The following is a 25,517-nucleotide window of genomic DNA, read 5'->3' on the forward strand; positions in this document are numbered from 1 at the left end:
CATCTAAAAGATAGTTGTTTATGGGGTCAAGATGACTGCAACATTTGAAAATCGCTGCAATCCAGACCACCAGGGGAGGAGAGGAAAGGACAGAAAAGGGAAGAATAATGTGTGACATAATGGATGAATGACAAGGCAAACTTGATATCACCCAAGACAGTAGACAAGCTATTATGGCTATGAGTCTTCAAAGAGCAAAAGACGATTAGACAGTGACATACAGCAGCAGCACAAGTCCCATTGTTGCGGGCTGACTCCAGAGGACTCAGGACAGGTCCTATAGGGTTACAGCCTCATCATAGTGCTGATGAAGAATGAAGTGTGAGTCTTATGTTGGCAGAACACAGAGGTCTAAAACCTGCAGCCTTACAGGGCCAGAAAACACATGTCAATCTAAGAATATCTTACCAGCAACCACCTTGGAAAAGTTATAAGTTCGTGGGTCATCATACAGTCTCCAACTATACCTGTGGGACAACTGTAGTAGAGCCCAGTCTATTAATTCTTTAAACAAATGTATGTATGCAAGGAAATGTATCAGCATGCATCTGCTTGGAAGGGCGATTTATAATCATTACATTCCTTGTTAAGTTTATCACTTTAGTGCACTGATGTCATTTTAGAAAATAAGTCTATGTGCTCAATGGTAAAATATCCTCCACCTTAACATTTTTATTTCCAATAACCACATTTGATGGGATCATTGCAAAAAATGTGTGTATAGTGTGTGAATCGGATTTCTGTACTCCTTTATATCGGTATTGGTATCGAAACAAAAAATCAGGTTCTGTTCGGACATCATTTTTAATAATTGTCTATCAAGCTGTAGCTTCAAAAACACAGCTTTACAAAAAGTTGTTTTATTTCACCATTTCCTATAGTTTAAAATTGCACGTTTGCTGCTCATTAGCCAAACAATCCAAAGACTAGGGGACAAGGGAACTACTGTCTTGTGGTGAATATTTGACATTATTCAATCAATAACTGATCATGAAGGAAATCAGTGGCAACAGTATCACAGCTGTAATGACTTTGGAGAGCAGAGGGAAGTTTTAACAACTAACTTGGCCTATTGCAAATTTACCACAAAGACAAGAGAATACAAGTCTGTGAGGTCCTGCCATTTTCATACCGCATGGCATCAGAGTCTATCCTTGCATACAGTTTACCAAAGCAACTTCTTACATGCTCACTATTCGTGCCAAATAAAAGGACCAGCAGTGGGGTATCTACTAACCATCAACACTGCCAGATTTGAAGTCATGACCTATAATCAGTTTGGGACTGTCGGGCTGTTGTGTGTTGAGATTTCTAATAGCCCAAAAGGCCCAAGAGGCCCATGTCCAGCTCTACTCAAATCAAAGTGCTTATGTTCCCTTCCTTTAATCACCTCTCTCATGGGAAACACCAGCGCTAAAGCCTTATTTATTTATCAAAGTAAAACAACTGCTCACAGATAAAATGTACCTTTGACTGCGATCGACAAATGGCACTTTAATGGAAAGCAATCAGTTGCCACAGGCTGAGAAATGGACTGCAGTTCATCCTGCCTGGCTGCTGAAGTACACACACTCTAAATTTACAGTGCACTGGAGCTCTCAAGAGTGTGTGTGTGTGAGAGAAAGGGAAAGATTTAATGGGAGTCTTTTGCCTTTGAATAACTTTAACACATTTACCACCTTTACCATTTGGATTTATTTTAACATTAAACTGGCTATTACTGCCAGACACATAAATACAAATCCCTGTGTGTTAATATATTACAGACCTGAGCCTAACAGCATCTGTTTTGCCCAGCTTGAGTTATGAGTGGAGTCAAGGCCAGAGAGTCATCAGAGAAAAATCTGGGGAACTTAATTTCACATGTTTTTCGGTTATAAATGTCACGCTCTGCTTGAAGCAAACTGCTAACTGAAGATTGAATCAACTAATATTTTGTCCAAGAATATTTTAACTCGTGTTACACAGGAGATACACAGAGGACTCTGTCCTCATATTTTGGCACAGATATATTCCAGATATGGCTGAAATTGTTCAGAGCCACGTGTTTTCACTTTCCCTCAACAGAGAGCATATCTGAGGAACGGCAAATTATAAGAGCTGGACAAAATGCTGCCACAGTAGGGATGTTACAAACTGTCACTGAAATCTTCTCCTGAGGGGCTTCTCCCTCCACAGTTAAACAGGTTTGTTATACAGATATTTGATGTTGGAGGATGTCTACACCCATCTCCCACACACACACACCTTTCACGACAACAAGCTAAGTTCTACACCCTGAGGAGTTCAGTTTCATTATAATAATCAATTATTAAAATCCACCTCCTTTTCATCAGTGCCAGCACCACAGATGTGACCCGAGTCTATTGGCTGTCAGCACCCCCATCCTCTCCCTCACACACAAACTCTCCACCCCCTCCCTGCCACAATTTCAGTAGAGGCATTCATTTTTAAAGCGCCCCTGTCACTGGGATTATAAAACAGCAAGTCTCAACGCTGGTGGTACCGCCACTGCTGCAAGGGGGGTAACAATAAGAGATACACACACACAGAAAAAGATCTGCAATAGCGCAAAGCACCACTCATCCTAATGTGTTTAAAAACCTCATCAGAGACACACTCAACCTTTCCACTGACTTGCAGAGCAGCAGCTGTGATATTTACAGGATAAACAGCAAACACAAGGCGAAACATGAGGCCATGTGGGGAACATTCCCTGGCGGGCAGGGGGACTTCATAAAACTGCTTCCTCTGGTGTCTCAAAAGCACACAAGCGATTACAAGTGAGTCAGGGAATGCAATGTGCCCCAACCAAGTTCAATAGTGTGGCAAAACTTCCTGCTACGCTTTGTTTATCCAAAATATCAACAATGAAACAATCCAGATTATGAAACTGGCAGACTGGGCTGGATGTCTGCCCAAGAATCAACTTACACTTTCAGACACACTCTGTGACCCACGTTGGAGGTCTTTTCATCCCATTCCCCTTTCTTTTCATCTACTGACAAAAACCACCAGCATTCCTATAATACTCCCACAGGGACACATAAATGTGTCCAAAAAAGGCAACAGAAAGTTAAGTCATCTCATCCTGTGACTATTGTAAATGATCTGTTTATTTTTGTCCGGGTTTAGCTATGATACACTTGACACTTCGCCAAGATATTTGAATGCAACCTCCGTAAAGATATGATGGTTCTGTACATTGTTCAGCACTTTTCCTTTTACCTTTATATCTCTCCAGCACATCCTCGTACGCCTGGGCGAATTCCTTTTCCTGTGAATGGTTTGTCGGCAGCAGACCCGGTATGAACCCGGCCATGGTGGCTCTGCAAGCCGGCTGGCGAGTAGAGAGGGGTCGGCCTGCAGAGTGCTGCAGTGACCCGGTCCGCTGCTGCGCGTCAAGCCTCCAGCTCCGGATCCTTGTTCTTGTAGGACTCCAATCCAACAGCACCTCGTCTGAAACTAGTGATGCATTGGCGCACACTGAAAGCCCAGTAGCTCACTTCCAAGCAGGGTTAGATAATCCTCAGGGATACTTAGGAGAATAAAAAAAGGATAACTAAAGCGTCTAATGATGAAAATACGTTAATGACGGGTGTATCTACTTTAATGAAGGTTACATAAACGCTATCTATCCATTATCGTCGTCCGCGTACGTGTGTGTGCGGGAACACACAGTCGCATCGCTCGGTGTGTTGTCTCTGTACAGTCCCTCCTTGAATATCAGCCTCCACCCGGCGACTGGTGCTTTTTGTGCCTCCTGTGTGTGTGTGTGAGTGTGTGTGTATGGGAGAGAGGAAGGGAGGGAGTATATCCTTCACACCACAGATGAGTGTCCGTAAAGGGGGGCAGTGTGTCTGCTTCCGTCCCCAAATCGGCGGAGCTCCAGGCGAAACCGTATCCGGACCCGGGCTTCCTATCCGAGGCTGTGTCGGCGTCCTGTGGATCTGAGGCGGTCCTGCCGAGCTCCCAACATGCTTCCCAGCCGTAATGGCCGCTTCTATCCGAGGCTTTGCGGTCTCTGCCTGTGTGTGAATGTGTCTCTGTCTGTGTTTTCTCTCCCTCTCTGTCTCCCTCCTCTGCTCAGGTTTCTCGACTCGTCCTGCAGTGGCTGTCTTCCATCCCTCTCTACCGGCCACGCCAGGAATCTCCGCCACAGGAATTTGAAGGGCCGGTGGGGAAGAGCTAGCTAGCTTACATGGCTGCCGCTAGAAAAATAGAGCTGGAGCTCCCCCAAACGGTGGGCACGGCTCGGTAACATGTCACCATGAAACCCCCTGGCCTGCTCTAAAAAAAACATAGGCACTTACCAATTGTATTATCATTATCGTCCCTTCACCTGTAACTTATACATATATATATACTAAGAACTTACAACATAAATGACGGTTTCTTTCCGTTAGCTTAGCCACGAAAATAACGGTCAGAATTCACCTTCCAAAGTGGAAATTCAGCACTCATCCGGCTGACTGGTGATGGAAAGAAGTCCTTTGAGTCATTTCAGCTTCTTTTATATTTGTTTGTTTGTTTTTATGTTGGGTTTTTTTTCGATGAAACTAAGGAAAACTTAAATTTAGACGGCATGCCATAAGTTATAGATTCGTCAAAGACACAGGTGTAGAGGGATTTGAAAATACCAAAATGGCGGATGTAACGGTTAGAATTTTCAGTTTTTTTTTATGGTACAGGCGACTGTAACTAATAAATAAATAAATAAATAAATAAGGTGGCTGTGACTTTATAATCTAATTTTAGTTCATTATGTTGCCACAGACAGGTGGTAAATAATACGGGGAGAAACACAGTTGTACAGTAGTGGCTTCTGTAACCACGCAAAGTCATGGTTTGGTCCACTCAGTCCTGATTTATTCAGCAGTGTAAGGAACAAGTACAGAAAAGATACTGAATAACTCAATGCAAATAATGATATCGTGTTAAAATATGATTCAAACAGTGTTCTGGGGTCCTTATTTTCCTCTGAGAACAGTTGTTTATTCAGCTATGGAAGAAATAAATATTTATAATTTTGTATTAACTACCTCATTAATATTGAAAATATCAGAATTCTGGGTTTTAAATTCTTCTCCCAAACTACATGATGCCCCCTTTGAGTATCAAATTGAGCCAATAAATGTACTTTGTATCAATATTACAGGTTAAATGTAGTTGAGTGGATGTATAAAGTGGCAGAAAATAGCTGAATTAACTGTGCAATGAATAATTGTCAAAAACAATGGCAAAACACTCAAAAGCAAGCAAATGACTTTGTCTAGTACAAACAAATAAATGACCAACATTTTCAGTCATGTTTCCCTCTTATGCACTGAGGTCTTTACACCTGGAATTGGACAAAACTGTGGCTCTATGTAAAGAAGTTTTGTCAGTGGATGAGCTGAATTAAGGGAGCACACTGCCATCTACAGGCTGCTGAATCTATAATACAGAGAGCTGTGGCAAAATAATTGTCCATAAAAATAAGTGTCCTACTGGGTAAATCACTGCCATCAGTGAATAATCTCAGCATGTGATCACCCCAAGGTCAAAACCCCCTAAAGCAGCCTCGTTGAAATGCTCTAGAGATTATGTCATTTAATCCCATAGAGACGTATAAAGATGACCTTAAAGTGAAGCACAGTGCAGGCACATGCAGCTTCGAGCAGAAATCATGTATATTTCAAATGGAAAACGGAGAATACAGCTTATGAAGAACATGTTTACAGTATATCTGTACAATCGAATGCAATTTAATAGCTGTTATGCCATAAATGTGACCTTTATGATGCCTCGACCTGGGTAGTATTTGTTGACTAGTTAAATAGACTACTTAATTACCATTATTTTAAATTGCACTATGTAGTTACAGAGAATAAATTAAAACAATCTAACTTTAATTTAGAGAGATGTCGTGTTTTGTCAGATATTGTGAAATGTGGTTATTGAACAACTCCATTAACAGCTTCAAATGGCTCTTATAATATCTCCAATATTTGTTCAGACAGTGTTTGAAGTTGTAGATTCAATTGTGCAACATTTTCTCACAGTTGTCTTAATTTAAGGCTCACCGACTGGTCTAAATTTAAACATCATAGAAATTAGTCATTAGGATCATCCATAGCCGTGGACTAAATCATATATTTCAACATGGAGGTCATGGCAGTGGTGTCATATTTAGAGGTGTTCCTAATAATCTATCTACAATGTACTGACAAATGACAAATTTGCAGAAAAAAAGACAGGAAGCAAAAGTCAGACATAATTTAAGATGCTTCGTTTTCCCTCTAGTTGAATGTGCTAAAGAAGCCTTCATGCTCATATGTGTATATAATGCAGATGGTGTAGGTCACTGCTGCTGTAACTAATCTGGTATTCGGTATATAGAATCATTTCCAGCATCTGTGCCTGCACACACAGATGCTCTTGTTTCTACTTATTCCCAAAAATTAGAATATGGGTGTGAAGCAGAAAGGAAGGAAGAAAGAACATGTCAGTCATTAACCAGCATGGACAACATGTACTATATGTATCATGCCGCTGGTTAAGGCACAAAAACATACATTTATACATCATAACAGCTTTCCCATCACCAAGACATTAGCAGCCTCTACTGGCAAATCTGAGACGCTCTGCCGCACAAGACAGGACATTTGTCGGGGTAACAGATGGAGGAATATGTTCCAGTGTGTTTATCCTCTATAAATAAAAGAGGTATCATTTTACAGAAGAATCAGAGCTTGTTTGTTACAACAGGAAGCAATAGGATTAAAGACTAAAGATATGTCTTAGATTCCTCCAGTCATTTTGCAAGTGGTGTCATGTTTTTACAATAATTATTACTATTAATTAAGCATCCAAGGCCAAATGAGCAGGAATAACTCCATGTAGATATTCTTTCCTGTCCCTCCTCTCTCTCCTCCTCCTGTCTACTATGATTTCTAATGTCCTGTTTGTGTCTCCTCACCCTGAGTCACCCCTCTTTGCAGGACTCACAGCACATCAGCCACACTCCAGTGAAAATACAAACAGACATCTTGGAGGTCCAAATTGGCCACACACACATTCACGCTCACATATACACACAGGGGCTGATTACAGTAAAAGTTGTGCCGCGCGGGGGGGGGGGTCAGAATGAAACTGTAGCCTCCAGACACCAACACAGTCATACAAACAAGATGAAGGTTGGTGTGACCCTGCTATCAAGTCCCCAGTAACAGCTAAAGTCCAGTACACTGCGCTCTGTATAAACATGCATCATAAGAGGGAGTCAAGGCAGGTTCTGACATATCACTTGATGGAGAGACAAAGAACGATCCTTCTGTTAAAAAGGACTCAACCTGTTCAAGTCTGACACATTTACAACCCCGCCTAGTGGTGGACAAGGGAAAATACAGTGAATCTTGGTCTGTCTGACTGTAAAAACATTCTCTCACTGATGTGTTTTCTTTCTCCTGACGTGTATTAATAGTAAATAAACAATAATACAACTAGTGAAGCGTGTGTTTGTGTGTTGATGTGTTGCTGTTAAAAATAAAGAGCGCAGACAGAACGTTGAGTCATCTCGTCTCCGTCTGTCACTCCCACTGTTTCCTCAGCAGTGTGTGTCCCTGTGTTTGTGTAGACACATGCAGTATATGTGCGAGTGTGTGTTGCTGTGCCGTCATGCAGAGTCCAGCTGCCCAGTAATGAATGTGCACTCTGTGAGCCAAAGGGACGTGCAGTCCTGAACACATCAGCATGACACCCGCCTCAGCAGCAGCTCCACCATGTCGTCTGACGTCAGTTTAATAACAGCAGAACTCTGCTCACACTCCCCCAAAAATCACCCAGAGTTTGACTTCTAAACCCATTTCTGACCCTCTCTTGAAGCACATCTCGAAAATACCAACAATGTAAAGTATTTCTTATGTTAAACAATGTGATGTGGTTATCCAGTACAGCAGCTCAGTGCCCCAAATAACCAGGAATAAGCAGGAGTTGAATGAGATTATAGCAGAATGTGTGTGACTTGGATTAATGTTTTATGTGGCAATAAAACATTTAATTTCTGACTTTGAAATTCAATTTTCAGAAATGACTGCAAACTCAATTTAAGATCCGGAGATGATTCGTTACCAAAGGATTATCAAAATAACCTTTCACTCCTTATAAAATATCGAGCTGTAAGCTCCTTTCATGCCGAAACAAATACAGATACTCACACAGAAATATACAGGCACACATCTTTGTTTCAGCTTGTGTACAGAGAAAAGTCAAACACTTGTGTTATGATCCACAATAAAAACAAGATTCATAAATGTGCGGACAATTTGAGAACTGTCACAAACACTCTACATTTTCTAATTCATGATAAAAGAGCATCCGAGTTTTTCCACCTCCAGTTAACCATCACAGACCCAGACAGCCAGCAGCGGCTAAAAAATAGTCCACTCAATATTAAATGCCAACAACAGCCTCAGATTAATGTGTGTAATGTGTGAATCAATGTGACATCTTCACGCCAATAAATCAACATGTAAACAAAGTCAGTGGTGTTTCAGCGGGGAGCATCAAACAGCCATTATGAGCAGCCTCCTCATTAACACTGAATGCAGTGAGGTCACAATGTGAATTCCATCACTGCAACTGTAGAGCCTGAAGCACGAGTTTCTGATTTGGCATGAGTACTTTTGAATTTGATTCAAAGACTTAATCTACTTTGGTTTATCCTTCAAGTTAAAAAGGGAGAAGAAAATAGGAAATGTGATTTAGATTATATCAACTCGTCTCTTACCGAAAGAGTCTTGTGATAACATCTGATTTGTTTTCATAAAACAGCGTTCACATGTGAACATTTAAACTTTTTGAAATTGCATTTATTTTTATTTTTAAGTCAAAATAACATCAACAAAAAATTTGCCACTTTACGTGTATGTGTTTGGGCTTTACAGCTTAAAGGGTCATTCCACATATTTTACAGCCTGTGAAAACAATTGCATGTCTCCTCTCGCTCTTATAAACACCATCATTAATAAGTGGCAGATTTATAGTTAACTAATCTGCTTTATAAGATATTTATTAAGCAGCTGTAAAGATTCACAAGCATCAGTTACAAGCTTACGATAAACAGTTGCTTAATAAATGATTTATAAATCTTTTTCTTTGTATGATAGTGACATAACAGTTAACTAAAGTTTAATTAATTATAAATTTGGTTATTATAAATGTTTTTATTCAATGTTTTGTGGCCTTTATGTCTTTATTGACAGGACAGCTGATAGAGCTGACAGGATGAGAGACAGAGGGGGGACGACACGCAGCAAAGGTGCTGCTGGTCCAGAAAACCTGGATTTTAACCACGTGGGTCAGACAGGTAAAGTCGACGAGACATTCCTGAGGTGCATTATGGGAAGTGGAGGATCCAGCAGTTTTGGAGCTGTGACTCACGATACGTCAGCCTCTTCAAACTTTTCTTTTAAAAAGTTTGTCTCTTTGAAGTCCCCAATCTTTATGGAAGTAAATCAAAAAATCCCATGTGTTTGAACTCCTCTCTGAACATCCTGACAAGTTTTAAATTATTTGCTGGTTATCTTGTTAAAGTATTAAATACAACTGACGTATAACTGAAGACTGTGAGCTTACTCCTCGCTTTGTCCAACTGAATCTTCCTTCCACTCTTATTTAAACTTCCCTCAGGATCTCCTTCTCTCCCTCCCTTCACTGCCTCACCCTCAGTTTGTCTCTCTCTGAGCTTTTCTTTCATGGTCTTTCATTCTGTCTCTTCTTCTTTTTACAGATCACATCTCTAAATCTTTTTTGTTGCTGTTTTGCTCTCTCTCTTACTTTCTCTTTCACTGTTTCCCAGCAGGGCAGAATTTCACTTTGTGTTTCTTTTTCACTCCTCCTCTCCACTCTTTCTTTCTCTTCAGTTTTCAGTGGTTAATCCCTCTTTCTGCTAATCGTTCTCCTTCCCTTTCTGTTCTGTGACCTCCTTCACCCGTCTTTAATTGAAAGTCATCTCTCTCCCTCCTCTTTGAACCTTGCCCTCTTCTACCTCCTCCCCCTCTTTTTCTGCTGCTCTCTGTCTAGCCTCTCTTCATTACCTTTAGCGCTGACTCGATCATTTGTTCCTCTCTCTCTCTCCCGTCTTTTACAAACTCCCTCCTCTTTTCTCTCGCTCCAAATTAAAATTCTGACACTCGCTCTCGTCCACTATTTGTTTTGCCCTCCTTTTATACCCAGTGTCAGTCTCTCTCACCCCAGTCGCCATTGCTTTCTCCTCGCCTTTTATAACCATGGAAACAGAGGAGACCACGTCGCCATGGCAACAGGGGGAACAGCCTGGGCTTTTGGGCTGAGGCGCCCTCTCAGCTGCCTGTAGTGAAAAAATAATTGCTGGAAGGAGCAGCAGCAGGCGGGACGGTGGACCGCTAAGTTACATGCAGGCGGAGACGTCGGGGTCCTGATGTTCACGTGAAAAGATTATCAGTGCTGCAGTCTGACACACACACAGATATGGTGCATCACACACACCTTGTTTTGTCTCATTGTGAGTGTTTTTTTAAATATTTTTCCGTGACAAGGATTCTTAAAATATTCTTTCACTCTTTATCTATCACAATCTGAGGTATAAAGTTTCATCACTCCTCCTTTAGATGTCTTAATGTGATTCATGCACAACATCAGATCAGCTTTAGGAAGAAAATGTGTCCAGTTACTGTCAACAGATGCTTGTTTCAGCCATAAATTAGAGTCACCAATTTTCTCAGATAATTTTGAGCACTTCATGGCACATTTTCTAAACCCACAATAACAGGGCATCCGAATTTTCCACCACCAACTAACCGTCAAAGACCTAGAAAGCCGGCACCAGCTGAAAATACTGAAAAAATGATCTGTCATAGTCTCTGATGGTTAAGCGATGCAAGAATTTGTTGATCGGAAGCTGTGAAAAAATCCTTTCAAGAGCACATTTTAAGTCCGTTGTACTGGGTTGTACTTGGTTGTTATATTCATGCTCAAATTGCTCAGTATGTGTATGTAAATTAAGAAAATACTTTTGTAAACACCCTAAATTACTCCTAAATCATCATACACGTCAATCGTGACGCACACATTTGTCACATTTGTCTAACATCTTTTCTTACAACCAGCGTATGCTCTCACTTTAAGTCGTTAAATTGCAGAGAGACTCTCATTTACGTCAACAGAGAAACCAGCAGCTGTTGGGAGGTTTCATTGAAATTCATGCTCAGCAGGCCGGCCGAGCGGTCCGGAGAGGCTGTACAACAGAGTCCAGTCAGGACAGCAGCGTCTCTCTTTATCCTCTCCAGAGTCAATTCAAAACTCCACAAAGATCCTCATGTCTGCTCGCTCTCTCTTTCCATTACGTCTGCCTCAACTGTCTCCTGTACTGTAGAAAAACAACTCTCCCCTCCTTTTACATTCATTCTAACACATTCACTGCACTCCTTGTAATCTTCCCAATCAATAAGCAATCAAAGACACAACTCTGTAACTGGACTGTGAACCAAGCAGCCTATTTGGTCCAAGCAGCCTAATGTATTCCCTTTTCCACATTCCAGCCTCTGTCTGAATGGAAATTGAGGTCAATGTAAACACATAGTGCACATTATGTAAAATGTAATATCATCACAATAGCCTTCGCGCCCGAGTGAGCAGCGGACTGACGCGCCTGGGAACTTCTGGATGTTACCAGAAACACGAGCTGAGCATGAATCAACTCACTGAGCTTACAGAGCAGATTTGGAAGCATGGCTGCTACAGAGAGACTTCTGCTTTGTTTCACTGCTTTAATATCCACATAGACAGTCGTGTGTCACAGTCAGAACACAGAATATGGAGAGCGCCACAACAACAGCTGAACTCAAACACACAACTTCTGTTTTGAGGAATAGTTCCACAGTTTTTGGAAATCCCCTCTTTCCTGCCAAGTGTTAAACGGGATACCACGCTCATATCTGTCAGCTGATTATACAGCTGGAGCCAGAAGCTAATTAGCTTAGCTTAGCATAAAGACTAGGAGCAGGGGGAAATAGCTAGCCTCCGTCAAGAAGTATCTAGAGAAATATTCTACACATAAACTTCAATATTTACACTTGTTTTTGGTATCTTTATAATGTGCTCACACAGACACAATTCACAGACAGGTGTTAGTGATAGGGCTGTCAGCAGTGTGAAGGATTTGGTGGCATTTAGCAGTGGATTTGCAGACTGCAACCAACTGAACACCCCTCGTGTCTGTCATGAGATGACAGGTTGCCAAACCAAAGAAACCAAAGAGATATTTTAGGAAGGATCATAATGTTTCGACTATATTTTTAAGCTTTACACCACTAGATATTATTTAGGAGACCTCAGGACAATTTTAAGGCGAGTTTGTGGTGACAAAAAACAGATATTTTTGACAGGAAGTCACGACATCTCTAGCTGTGTTTGTTGTGATGAAAGTGGGTATTGTGAGATGAGAACTCGGAACATCTCCAGCTGTGTTTTTGAGGACCAAAACCCAACACCATTTGTGTAACAGGACAGACCAGAGAGGAGATAAAACACTTGTTGCCTTTTTAATGCATCCATTTGAGTCGCTTCATACTGAGTCTATGCATAGACTCAATAGTTTTAGCTCTACAAATAAGCAGCTTTTATAAATAGTAACTTGGGAAGTGAAATAGAGAGTTCGCTCTGCAGAATATTGGCAGTGTTTTTCGTAAGGTGTCGTCTGTGATGAAACACTCTGGTGGTTTGTTCTGACGCTACCTGCTGCTGCCAGAATCCAGTGATCTCCACACAAAACAAGTCTGACTTGCTGACTCAGCCTAAAGGTGCTGCCAGCAGCCCTCCCTGTCAAACTGTCTGCTAATAATTGTAGATAATAGTTATTCAGTTATCATACTGTGTGTCGGCCTCACACAAGCATGCACTTTCACACACAAAGTCTGGGCGTCCCAACTGCTGCACAGCTGTGAATTTCCACTACATGCCACATGCTCATCCAACAGACATTAAAAGAAGAAGGGTGGAAAGATTCAGCCATTTTTCTGACATTAGCAACATGTTCGTGTGAGGTCATCTGTGTTTACACATCTGCCAGCAGCCATGACAGATGATTCACCGAGAGAAAGCAGACCTGGACGTTTGAACAGGGAACAATACAACACTTAAGTAGACTGAAATATTCATATTCTACACTGGTTAATACAAGATATAAATATATATATGAATACATATATAAAACTGTACATTTTCTCTCTCTAAAAATGTTTCTTTATTCATTTCATCATGTAGAACTACGTTGTTTTCTGCAGTTTTAATCGTGTGCAGTGAGAGATGACCACAGGACATAAAAGTGACGCCAACCACCGAACTCCAGCACGACAACTGATCCCACACTCCCGCTCAGATCTGGTTGTAATTAGTCATTCACATGTTGGTGCCAGTATGAGAAAGAGAGCTGCAGTCGGCCTGAAGTTATTTCTCACGGTTTCCTAATGCTTCAGAGAGAGACTCACTGGAAGAAGAAGAAGAAGAAGAAGAAGAAGAAGAAGAAGAAGAAGAAGAAGAAGAAGAAGAAGAACTTCATTCAACTTTTTTTCATTTATTGTGATGAGATTTTTGGGTATCTGTATCTATTAGAGTAAAGCATGTGTGGACTTTTGCCACCTCTGGAATTACATGCTTTATTTGATACTGAATTGGGCTTGATTGAATTAAAGAAGGCTGCAGCTTGATGGTGGTTTGCACTGTTTTTAATGCCATTCCATTTTTAGTATGTTTCCTCTTTGAGTAATCAGCTCAGTTTTCACTCTACAGCATGCAGAACCTCGTTTTTTAAAAATTTTTTTATGCACACCCTGCCTTTAATCTCACTCTTTTCATCTATTATCATCCCTCTTTCAAAGTCAATGCATGTGCAAATGTGTGTGCAGGTGACAAACACACAGACACACAAACACCCTCCTCCTCCCTCATCTTCTCTTCAGCTCACATTTTCTCAGTCCAGCACACGCCGTCTTCTTTCGTGTATCAACATGTACAACGAATTTTGTGCATTTTGCTTTGATTCATCATTGAACATCTTTCAGCTGACAATTATTGCATAATTATCATAGTAAATTAACCCTATGATCCCTATCTGTGTTTCCCAAAGCCCAAGCTGACGTCCTAAAATGTCTCCTTTTTCCCACATGTCAGAGATATTCAGTTTACTGTCATAAGGGAGGAGGACATTCACATTAAAGAAGCTGGAATTTGAGAATGGTGACTTCATTTTCTTAAGAGAGTAATCAAACAATTATCAAAATAGCTGTTTTTCTTTGCAGCTCTTACTTCAGATTTACACCAAAACGACCAGACACACACTCACACCACACTTTCACGCTGAAATTCCTCTGCTAAAAACGAGCATCTTAAATGAAATCATAAACAAACTCTTCGTTGCAGCTCCCGGCTCAGAGAAAACTCCAAATCTTCCCTCCACACATTTTCAGAGAGATTTAGGGAGGAGGAGACTCGGCTGAGAGCTCCTCTTAAAACCGGCCTTAAATTTAACTGATTGTAAAACCAGATATGTCCCAAACACCTCACAGGCTCCCATTGTGACTGAACTGAGAAGCTTACAGACGGTAAAACATTAACGCTGGAGGTCTGGAAACGTCTTCAAAACCGGAAACGCTGCAAACAGTGCAAAAAAATACATTCGCATATGAAGACTACACGAACAGTAACACACACAGAAGTGTCTCTCAGTGTGAGCGAGGCCGTGACACCAGACCTTCACCCTGTCCTGACCTACATGCTGCTGCCGTGTCTATAAAATAGGCTTTAACTGTCTTGTCGTCGCCTCCATACTCCATCACCCCAACCCCCATCGCTCTCTATGCAACCAGCAGTTACAAGGGTTAGGACAGGAAGAGTTAGGGATGAAGTCTTTGCTCTAATTCATCATTTTATGGCACCTTCAGCTGATTCTGATAACAGAGGTGGGCAACATGGATCAAATCAAACATCTATGTACAGGATTTCTTCAGGTTTTATGAAGTTAAGATGTTTCAGGACTGTTTAAAATATGATTAAGATGCAATTTAAGACATATTTCTCAACTGAGAAACTGTTTGCAGATGAATAACAGACGAGAGTGTGATTTTTGTCTGATCTAGTGAACTGACAACCTGACAGATGAAGACTTTACTGTGTGTAACACAGACATAATAATGAATAAGAGGAACAGAAAAATCTCAGGTGGCTGACGAAAGTCTACAAAACACTTCTGTGGAGTTACATCAGCTCAATCATGTTTCCACCTGCGTCTGCTCACACAATAATAAATGCAGATTATCAACTAAAATGTAAAAACATGTAACTATCGATTATTGCCCAGTATTGACGAGTGGTTCGCTCTGATGACAATGTCGTGTGTGACTTTTTTCTATTCGAACATAGACTGCAGACACCCATCCACTTAAAAACATCTATGTGATAAAAGCCCCAAACAGTAAATATTCAGCACGATTATGAGATGGTATGAGTGGATAAATGCCACAGACGGTAAAAGTGCAGCACTCAGAACACTTTGCCATCATTTACCCCAGTTATTAAGCTCAGCGTCTTCCCTCTCCTCCACTAAAAGTGGGAAAGCTATTAGCCTGCTGCTACCAGTGTCTCATTACGAGAGCCGGGGAACCCTCGTTTCTCCAGAGAACCGACTAACCTACATTTTCTCCTCCGTCTTCTGTTACAGCGAGCGCGAGGGTAGACAAGAGACAGAGGAGGCAGGGAGGTGATGGTTAGTAAACCTTTACCTTTGACGTGTGAGTGGAAGGATGAAGAATATAAAACCACCTCGGGGTGAAGCTCTTCTCCTCGTTTACGTGACAGCTAGAACACGAACTAAGCATAAACTTCCCCTGAAGGTTAAAGGAGGAAGAGAGGCTCCTCACCATGTGCTGACAACCACACTGCTTTAGAAAATCATTGGAATCAATGCAAGGATGAGCTTTTCATAGCACACTGTAGATGTTTTTTTTTTTCATCTCGAGGAGAAATATAAGATGCTACAACCAGATCTCTGTGACATTTATTAACCGCTGATCTTTCAAGAGACGGGGCTTTTTCCAAGTGTGCAGACCTTTAATCAAAGCCTGCAGGAAAAAAACCCACCATCAAACACGAGTAGCCGAGAAAATGTCAGCATGCAAATGAGAATGAAGCGTTCACGCCCTGTAACGACGGCTCAACTCAAGATAAAACAGTAATATCACAAACATCTAATGACAAAATGACTAATAGTGTCACAACGACACATATTCTATTAAAAGTCTTTTCTGCGATTGGGATCTGAATCAGTTTTTGAACTTTGGAGCACCACCGTCCTCTTCTTAATCTTGTTAAAGGGTAACTTCATGAATTTTAGACATTAAATGTGTCTTTACAGGGAGGACTACTGCGTGACTCGAAAAAAAGTAATGTAAAGGTTTTCGTGGCTCCGGAGGAAGCTGTGTGTAATCTGATAAACTGCCCCCAGTGATGTCACTCAATCAATCAATCAATCAATGATAAAATATTGATAAAAAAAAACAATAAAGAGTTGGTTTTCAGCGGCTGAATTGCATTGTGGGTAATGTAGGCGCTATGTTTTGAAAAGGCAAGGCAAACACCGCTGACCTCATTATGGACAGTTTAAAAACCAGCAGAACCAGACATATCAACTTTTTAAATTCCACACATTGTTTGTTAGATTATATGCATCTTCCTCTGGACACGCAAAAAGCTTTCTACTGCTTTTCTTGACATATGCAGCAGTATTCTCTGTAAACACACTTTAATTCTCTGTCAGCTCTCCACCAGCACAGACACCTTCAGCTTCTACCGTTCCCTCTTGGATGCAGGTCTCACATGAATGATTTGCAGTTAGCAGCAAGTCGTCTGTAACTCACAGAGAGTCGACATGACTTTCATGTTTTGTGTCTCGGCTGCTGGACAAAAAAATAAAAATCATGCAGTGGATTTAAATCTTCTCTCTGATTTGAGAGGTACGTGTTTCCATCAACACTTTAACTGAGCGTCTGAAGTCTCTCAGCAAGACTTCACTGTGACTTCAGCAGAGCTCCTCTTCTTGGCAGCTGTCAGTTTTCATCTTCTGTCAGACTTCAGAAGTTTCAGCCTGAATTTAAACTCACTGGGCGTTTTCTATCTCTCTCTGTCTCTCTCTCACAGCGACTGCATCAAATTCAAACACACATCCTCCTCTGGAAACTTCACACAACAACCACACCCCTTTTCTTTTTCCCATTCAGCACTCACTGAGCAGATGCAGGTTTGGTGCCTTGCTCAAAGGCACACTGAGAGACATAAAGGGTGAGATGGTTTCCCTTACCTGCCACACGGACCACCGCCCTCTCCGCCGGGTCCAGCACCGAGTCCTGGCTCTTCCTCTTCCTCCTCTCGTGTTTGGACAGGTTCCATGGTAACGTGTCTCCAGGTGGGCCCGCGGGTCCTGATGGGCACGGAGACAGCGACCCCCCTGAACGCTCGCTACGGAAGGACGGCTCGCTGACGCAGGAGCGCTCGCTTAGAGTATCATCGTCTGACGACTCCATCTCACTTCAGGGCTGTGGAGAGGGAATGAGGAAGTGGAGGAGGAGGAAGAGCAGGAGGAGGAGGAGAGGAAGTAAGGATAGAAGGAGGGATGGAAGTGGAGCAGTGGGGGAAGGGGAAGAAAGGAGGTCAAAAAAAGGGAGGAGGAGGAAGAGGAAGTAGAAGTGTAGGGAAAAAGAGAAGAGGGAGTTGTATAATTCATTGCCGGCATACAGTGCGATCACGCAGGGGCCATGAAAGATGCAAAGTTCCAACGTAACAGCAGAACAGTAATAATGCAGTGACGAACAGGAGAACTGGGTTACGTTAGTCATCGTGTCTAGACCACAAGTTTATGAGCTCGTGGGCCTTTATTATGGCGGGCTGGGGGAGGAAGCTACAAGATGAAAGAAGAAGAGCACATGACAGGAGAGATGATGATACAGATTACTGAGGCCTGAGAGGAGCTGAAGGTGTGTGGAGGAACTTCAACATCAGACACGAAGGAAATCTCACCCAGAGGAGACAAACAAACATTATCCTGTGACATGTGATTATATTGTAAAATGATTAGTATTCCCGACTTCTATGTCTCCCAATAACTGCAGTCACTTAAAGAAGAGTTCCAAAGACGAGCATGTTATTCCCTAAATTCCCGACATTCCTATTAATAATTGTTTAGTCGTGCTGGTGACTGGATGTCGGGCAGAGTTTGGTCTGTCAGTCACTTCACACCAACATGAAACGTCTCAGAAACTCTTCCACGGATCATAAATCTTTCATATCTTTCAATCTGGGGAACATGAATCACATTCATGCATTTGGAAGATGATGAATCCAAATGACTTCCATGATCCTCTGACTTTTCTTCCTGTCTTACAATCAGGTCAACGTTTCTAATTTGGAAATGTCACACTGACAGGCTTCACTGAGACGGTAAATGTGATGAACACCTGGTACATCATCAGCGGGTTATTGTCGAAAAAACTGTGAAAATTACAACTTTTAATCGCTTCTTTTGTCTAAGCAACAGTCCAAAACCAAGAGACTCTTCATTTACAGTCACAGTCACAAATGAGAAAGAGACGCAACAAATGTTCACATTTAAGAAGCTAAAACCAACAAACCTTGTATATCTTTCGCTTAAAAAGTGACTGAAACAATCAACCGATGATCAAAATAGTTATCGATGAATTTTGTTTCGACTGATCGCTCAATGAATCTACAGATCGCTGCAGCTCCAGTTAGCATTGTGGGATTGTTAGCATGTTAGCATACTGACATCTTTTTTACCAATTCATGTTTTGCCTATTCATGCAAAAGAAAAAAAAACACGTTATCAGCTGCAGTCGACAGAAACATCATGCAAACTCACACACAACACCTGCACATCAACATCAGCTCAGCATTTAATCACCGTCAACAGTAATCAATGTGGTCCGGACACGATACATCCATCAGCAAGCCGATGTATCGATGATGCGGACGATGTCAGCTGTGATGGAGGGAGGATGCTTGTGCCTGGATGGAGGGATGGATGTAAAAGAAGGGATCACTAAACAGTGACTACTGAATGGACTCGGCTGAGACAAAGATGGAGAGAGAGAGAGAGAGAGAGAGAGAGAGAGAGAGATGGATTTCAGAGCTCGTACTAGTGCTGCTATTTTTAAAGAAGAGTCAATACAGCAGGAAGACAGAGAGCTTCACTCGTCTTCTCACTTTCACTCTCCGTCCCTTCTCTCTGTTCCTTACTTCCTGTTGCTCGTCCGTCTTTACAACCTCTCTTTTTATTGATGTCAAGGTTGAATTTAAAACTATTTATTAAGACAAAGAACAGTGGGCGGTGTTATTGACTTGCTGTTAGCATATACATTGGACACAAAGGTGTGTGTGTGTGTGTGTGTGTGTGTGTGTGTGTGTGTGTGTGTGTGTCTCTGGGGACCTGATGCTCTCATCTGTCCATCACAACGTCCCTAAAATCAATACCTGTCCTGACAGAATGAAGTGGTCGTTACTGGCTCTGTGTGGGGCAGCGATGACTCCAACTCGCAGACTATATGCACATCATCTGTTTCCGGTAAAGTTGAAGCAGTTTATACTAAATTATCAATCAGCAGAGCAAGACGATGGAAAATATCCATCTTTATATTTGATATTTTAGCTGTTAAACTGTCTTCAGAAGAAATGACCAGCAGAGATGTTGAATGTTGAACTGTAAATCACATTTCATACATTAAAATGAACAAAGTGAGCATCTGCTTTAACTTTGTCGCCATAGTTGCATTATCACTGCAGTACAATGTCATTTTTCCAAATAATCTGCCAGGAAAATTGAAACAGTAACAATAACTTTTATTTCTAATACAATACAATGTGCTTTATGTTGAATTAAAAGAATTTCAAGAATCTCATTTGAAATCTCATCATTTGCTGCCAGTTCACTCGAAATCCAGAATTTTCTCAACAAAAATAATGTTGTAACTTCTGCTTAAGTCGTGGGATCTTGTGAAATCCTATAGCTGCACGCCCGAATGTCAACAAAACTAATTTGTCCCGAACATCCAAAACACCCCGAGGAAACTTTTAACATTTGTTAATTTATATAGTTGCTGCTGAATGGTCACAGTAATCTTATGAATAACATCAAGTCATGTTTTTGTCTTTACCACAAAGAAGAAGGTTGAACTCTAGTCTGCATGCCCAAAACGTATTTACTGTCTTTAAATATTCACTGATGAATCTTCTCAGATTGGATGTAAACTCTTTCAGGATCAGATCCACTGGTGATCTGGTTTGTTTCACAGTTCACCCAGTAACGGTCACTGCTCCTCCTCACAAACATCCAGCTTAACCCCCTAAACTGTGAGCACTCAAACGTCTGCTGCCTGCCAAACGCTGAACTGTGGGGTGACCTGAGCTTCGGTCACCGGGTGGGAATGTTTCAGTGTGCGATGTGTGAGTCCAACACAACGGCTGGGATTTCCATCGGAGCTACCGCTGCCAAAAAAACCTCCTCCTGCTCCTCCCGCCGCTGGCCCCTGGCTAGACCGCTGGCAAAGCCCCACTTCCTGAATCCCTGTCTCCACAGCAACGCTGCCAGGAAGGGGTTAAAAGCCTTTCCCAGAATCCTCTGCGGTTCTCTGGTGTATGATTGAGTGTCCTGGTACTGGTGGTTTCTCTGTGAGTGTGTATGTGTGTGTGAAGTCAGTTGCCTGCTGCATGCTGACAGTGAGTCAGTGCCACTGCAACTAGCGGTTTTATAAATAGAGCCAGAATGGGAGCTTCAAAGCCACACCGTGTCATTACGGCTCTGTGAGGGGGAAAAGATTCTTCAAAAGACCTCCGAAGAAAAAGAGAAAGTAGCAGCAGGAACACTGGAGGAGCTGTGAGTGAGAGTGAGATCACTCCCCGCCTGATGAGACCCTCACACAGGCATTCTTACTCACAATCACACCGACAAACACACACACACACACACTCGGATGTTCAGTCGATCTGCTCACAGCTTCATGTTCGGTGATGATTGTTTCCATTTGTGATTAACCGACTGATTGTTTTGTCTTTTTTGTGATTTTTAGTGTCTATTTTATGTCTTGTCTATTCTATTTCTAACCTTTTTAATTGTATTGAGGTTTTTTTTGTTATTGTTTGTAATATTCTGTCCTTTGGCTGCTGTGGTAAGCAAATTTCCCCATTTGTGGGACAATAAAGGAAAACTGATTCTGATTTCTTGTCTACTTTTAAAACAGAACACAACTTCCCATGTCCACAAGTTTTAGGCTTTTGAATCACGGGTGATTATTTCTATTATCTATACACTTTTTTTTCTTAGCTTTGTCCACCAACGTATCATTACGTGGTAAATGTCGACTGCACAAAGTAATGGATAAACTTCACTTTACTATAAAATTCTGTCTGCCACAAAGATTAGATCCATTTCTAGTATCGACTAAATGACTGAATTAACTCACGTTTTGTCTTGTGTTGTTGTTACCTGAGGAAAACTTGGAAAGTTATCTATTGCCACTTTAGTAATAACATAAGATCCAAGATATTACACATATCCAGTTTAATGTCATAAAAAACAGAGAAGACCAGGAAACAGTCACATAAGATAAACTGGAAAAAAAAGTGATTTTTTTGCCAGATAAATGATCAACTCAGAAACAGACTTTTTTTTTGTCAGACTGATTGGGGCGTTTATATTCATTTATCAGTTGGACCATCTTCTGTTTTCCATTAATCAACACATCCTTTAGTGATCATATTCAAACATATTTCATTTATATTTACAACAAATGGAGGAAAAGCAGCAAATCCTCAACATGTGAGGAGGTGGAATAAGTGAATGTTTGACAGTTATCAAAGTTTGTCTGTTGATTGATTAGCCCACTAATGCTAGAACTCAATCAGACTAATACCCTAACTAACTGACCTAAATACACAGAAATGCATATCAGCAAGCAAGCAAGCAAGGTTTAACACACACACACACACACACACACTTTACACACTCATATCCATGCAGCGATCTTGGCTCTCGCTGCTTCCTGTGACAGCGTGCAGCGGCTGAATCACTGTGCAGAGATGCTGGATGCCTGACTGGCCTGATTTATAACTCAACAACCAGGATTTACATGGACACGCTCTGTTCCCACAGCTTAGCTTGAGCAGTGTGAGTGAGTGTGTGTGTGTGTGTGTGTGTGTGCACGAAAGAGAAGAAGAGGAAAAAGAGAAGCAGTGACACAAAACAGAGAGAGAGGGGAGCCGTTGACAGAGACGTAGAGAATCGGAGCAACAGATTGAGGAGGAGAGAAAAGAGACGACAGGAAAAGAGAAAAGAGACAGAAAACCAGACATTTAGGGAGCAACGGCCGTAACCGCCGGCGCTCGTCTTCGATGTCATCCCAGGTCAGCATTCCAGAGCTCTAACTGACATTTGTGCTCAACAGACAGACGTAATGCTCCATTCTGCCTGACAGACGCTGCAGCACAGAGCCACCTGAGCAGAAAACACATCTGCACACATGTGATTTACAGGCTGCGTCCAGAGCTGCACAGTGTCAAACTAATGACAGCTAGCTGGCTAGTTTCCCCGTGATTACAGTCTTAATGCTAAGCTAGGCTAACACTTAAAGGTATCGCTTAGCTAATCAAACTCTTGGGAAGCAGGTGAACAAGTTTGTTTCCCAAAATGTCAAACTATTCCTTTAAAGTTTAAACTGATGGGCTGACTGATGGTTCATGTCCATCACAAGTCCGAAGTCGACTTTTTCAAGCCAATATTCCCGACTTCCCATCTAAATGTGTCTGTGCTTCTGCTCAGAGAAACATGGACGTCCGCTGCAATCTGATGTTTGTACAACAAGACTCTGAACTTCACGAGCAGCTAAAGCCGCTCGCTCACCTGACAGGTGAAGAGAGAGAGAGAGAGGAGGAGCAGGTGTGTTCGCAAAGAATTTCGTCAACTGGATGGAAATGAAAATGGCAACTGTGACGTTACAGCACGTTGTTACAACACACACAAACGACTCAAGTCGAGTTTTCAGACTTGGAAATCCGACTTGGATGATCTTTTCAACAACCAATTTAAAAAACGAGCTTACATATTATTACATATCTTCTTGTCTTTGCTGTGATTTAAATAGGAAAAAACATCCATTTGCAACTGTATTCCTGTTTATAATCTTTTACATAAAGTGTTAAGAAACCAAGTTATTACTATCGGGTGCAGTGGCTGTAATCTTCTTGGAATAATGCGTGAACATTCCAGTTTAGTTCTTCCTGTTCGTCCAACATGGCGTGAACACAGTTTTAGCAGACTTGTGAGAGTTGTATCGATCCTCTAACTTTTGGCAGGAAAGCAGATAAATATATTTCATAAAATATCAAAAGAAGCCTTTTAAAGCTTGCCTAGAGGAAGACAGTCAACTGTTTAGTCTCATCCCCAGATTGTAAAATACTGATGGTAGCTCAGGTTGGACGCCAACTCACAGCCTCGGTATTTTACATTCTGGAGATGAGACTAAACAATCAGCTGTCTTTCTCCAGGAAGTTATATCGAGCTGCTTTATACTGATTATACAAAAATAGTCCACATCTTTCTCTCTGACTCTGACGTCTGATCTGCGTCTCACCTTTCCTGCCTGGGTCGAACATCCCATCCTGACACAAACCTGATATCTGATGCATGAGTGTGATTCAAACGGGTTTAAGTAGAGTCTGAGGATGAGTCCTGTTAAACACAAGCCCCCGGGCCTGATGAGTAACACGCTGACGGACAGGATTAATGAATGGCTAGACTCAGCTCCCACACACACACACATATGTTAACACACACGCATCGACGCTCACAGAAAAACTTGCATATATTAACGCACACACAGAGAAGAAACTCGCTGCTCGCCAACAAATCTGTAGCTTACTACGACTCAGCATGACTGGACAGAGAGAGAGTTAATTAAAGTGAAAGTGAAAGAGGCAGAAAGAGAAGAGAAAGAGGTGGAGGCACTGAGAAAGAAAGAAAAAGGGAAGGGAGCAGAGGTTAACAAGTGATGAAGGATAAGATAACACTGAGAGAGATGAGGAGAAACACACTGATCAATACAGAAGTCTCTCCTCCTGTTTCTCTCTTGTTCCACTCATTGTAAGATGCTGAGAGCGAACCAGAGAGCTGCAGGGAGAGAAAACCAACACAGACACTGTTGGTTAGAGAGACGGACGGACAGACAGACGGAGGGAAGGAAGGAGGGAAGGAGGGAGGACGTGCCAGTCAAACATTTAACAAAGAGAAGAAAGACGTGTCCGTGATGTGTCTGTATATTTTCATCTCTTTAGGGCGTCTACAAACGAAAACATGGAGAATATGTGAAGGAAAATCCCTCTTTGGATGAATTAATTATAATTTACGTCCACAATGAGGCCATCACAAGCAGACTTTGCCTCATTTAAAGGGTAACTTCGCCTCAAAAATGAAGATTCAGTTGTTATCTCCTCACCCTCCCGTGCTGATGGAAAGTCTGTCCATCACTATTATTCACGTTCCATTTAGTCACATGTCTCCTCACTCTCTGAATCTCTACCTGAAGTTCCCTGTTCCCGTTCCTTTAAACGAGCTCTGTGGAGATTCTGTGTTGTGCTGGAGGCCAGTCGCGAGGTTATGTTAGCGGACAGCTTGTTGTGAGCTACTGCTGCTCTTTGTTACCGGAGAGAAGCATCGAGACGAGACACTAGAGAAGCTGCATGAAGTCAGTCATCTTTGGGACTGTGTAGAAAATCCTTCACAAAGAAATCCACAGTGCAGCAGCGTTCACCGACTTAAACACATCATCCACAGACTGAGACGGACGGGAAGCTCCCATTACTCAGGTCATGTTGCAATCTGCTCACATGTGACCAATAAAAAGCCATTAGTACATGTAAACTGATATAAATTGTTACATGGAGTGACTTTACAGGTCACTGTAACTAATAATAATTGTGTAATAATGTTCACCGTGAAATTCTGAGATGTTATCATACCATGAAAATCTCTAGTCTAGTCCTTTAGTGCAGAGATGTTACATATCATATCTTTAAGAGAAAATGCCTCAGCGTGTCAAATGTGAGGATCTGCTGCTTCTGTCGGTTTCTCCATCACTGTCATCATCGAGCATCTGTGGAGTTTTCGGATGTTGGGTGGACACGGCGAGGAAAACGGAGATGTCACCTTGAGCTTTTCACAATTTTCTGACATCTCACCGACCAGATGCAAAAGAGACGGCGGAGATCAGCAGTGAAGATGATTATCAGCTGCAGCCGGGCATGAAAAGGAAAATGTTACGATGCCGTCTCAGAAGCAGGTGTCTGATTCAGCCACATTACAACCGTGTCTCATTCTAACAGCGCACTGCTTCTCTCCAGCACCAGAGACACGATGGTGCTCTCCACCACTGTGACACACAGTA

The 25,517-nt window shown here is 41.8% G+C and overlaps 1 protein-coding gene across 9 annotated transcripts in view; it reads right to left on the reverse strand.

Moving 5' to 3' along the window:
• The window catches only part of macf1a (microtubule actin crosslinking factor 1a), a 218,798-nt gene that overhangs the window by 191,629 nt on the left and 1,652 nt on the right, over positions 1-25,517 (reverse strand). For 8 of the 9 annotated variants that reach the window (XM_037092901.1, XM_037092900.1, XM_037092894.1 and 5 more), the window contains exon 2: positions 17,372-17,606. In XM_037092901.1, the coding sequence (XP_036948796.1) occupies positions 17,372-17,594 (223 nt within the window). In that variant the 5' untranslated portion in view covers positions 17,595-17,606. Of the gene's footprint in view, positions 1-17,371; positions 17,607-25,517 lie in introns of those variants that run through there. The other variant, XM_037092895.1, reaches the window with a different exon arrangement.

This window comes from Acanthopagrus latus, chromosome 3, assembly GCF_904848185.1.
Source record: "Acanthopagrus latus isolate v.2019 chromosome 3, fAcaLat1.1, whole genome shotgun sequence".
NCBI lineage: Eukaryota > Metazoa > Chordata > Actinopteri > Spariformes > Sparidae > Acanthopagrus > Acanthopagrus latus.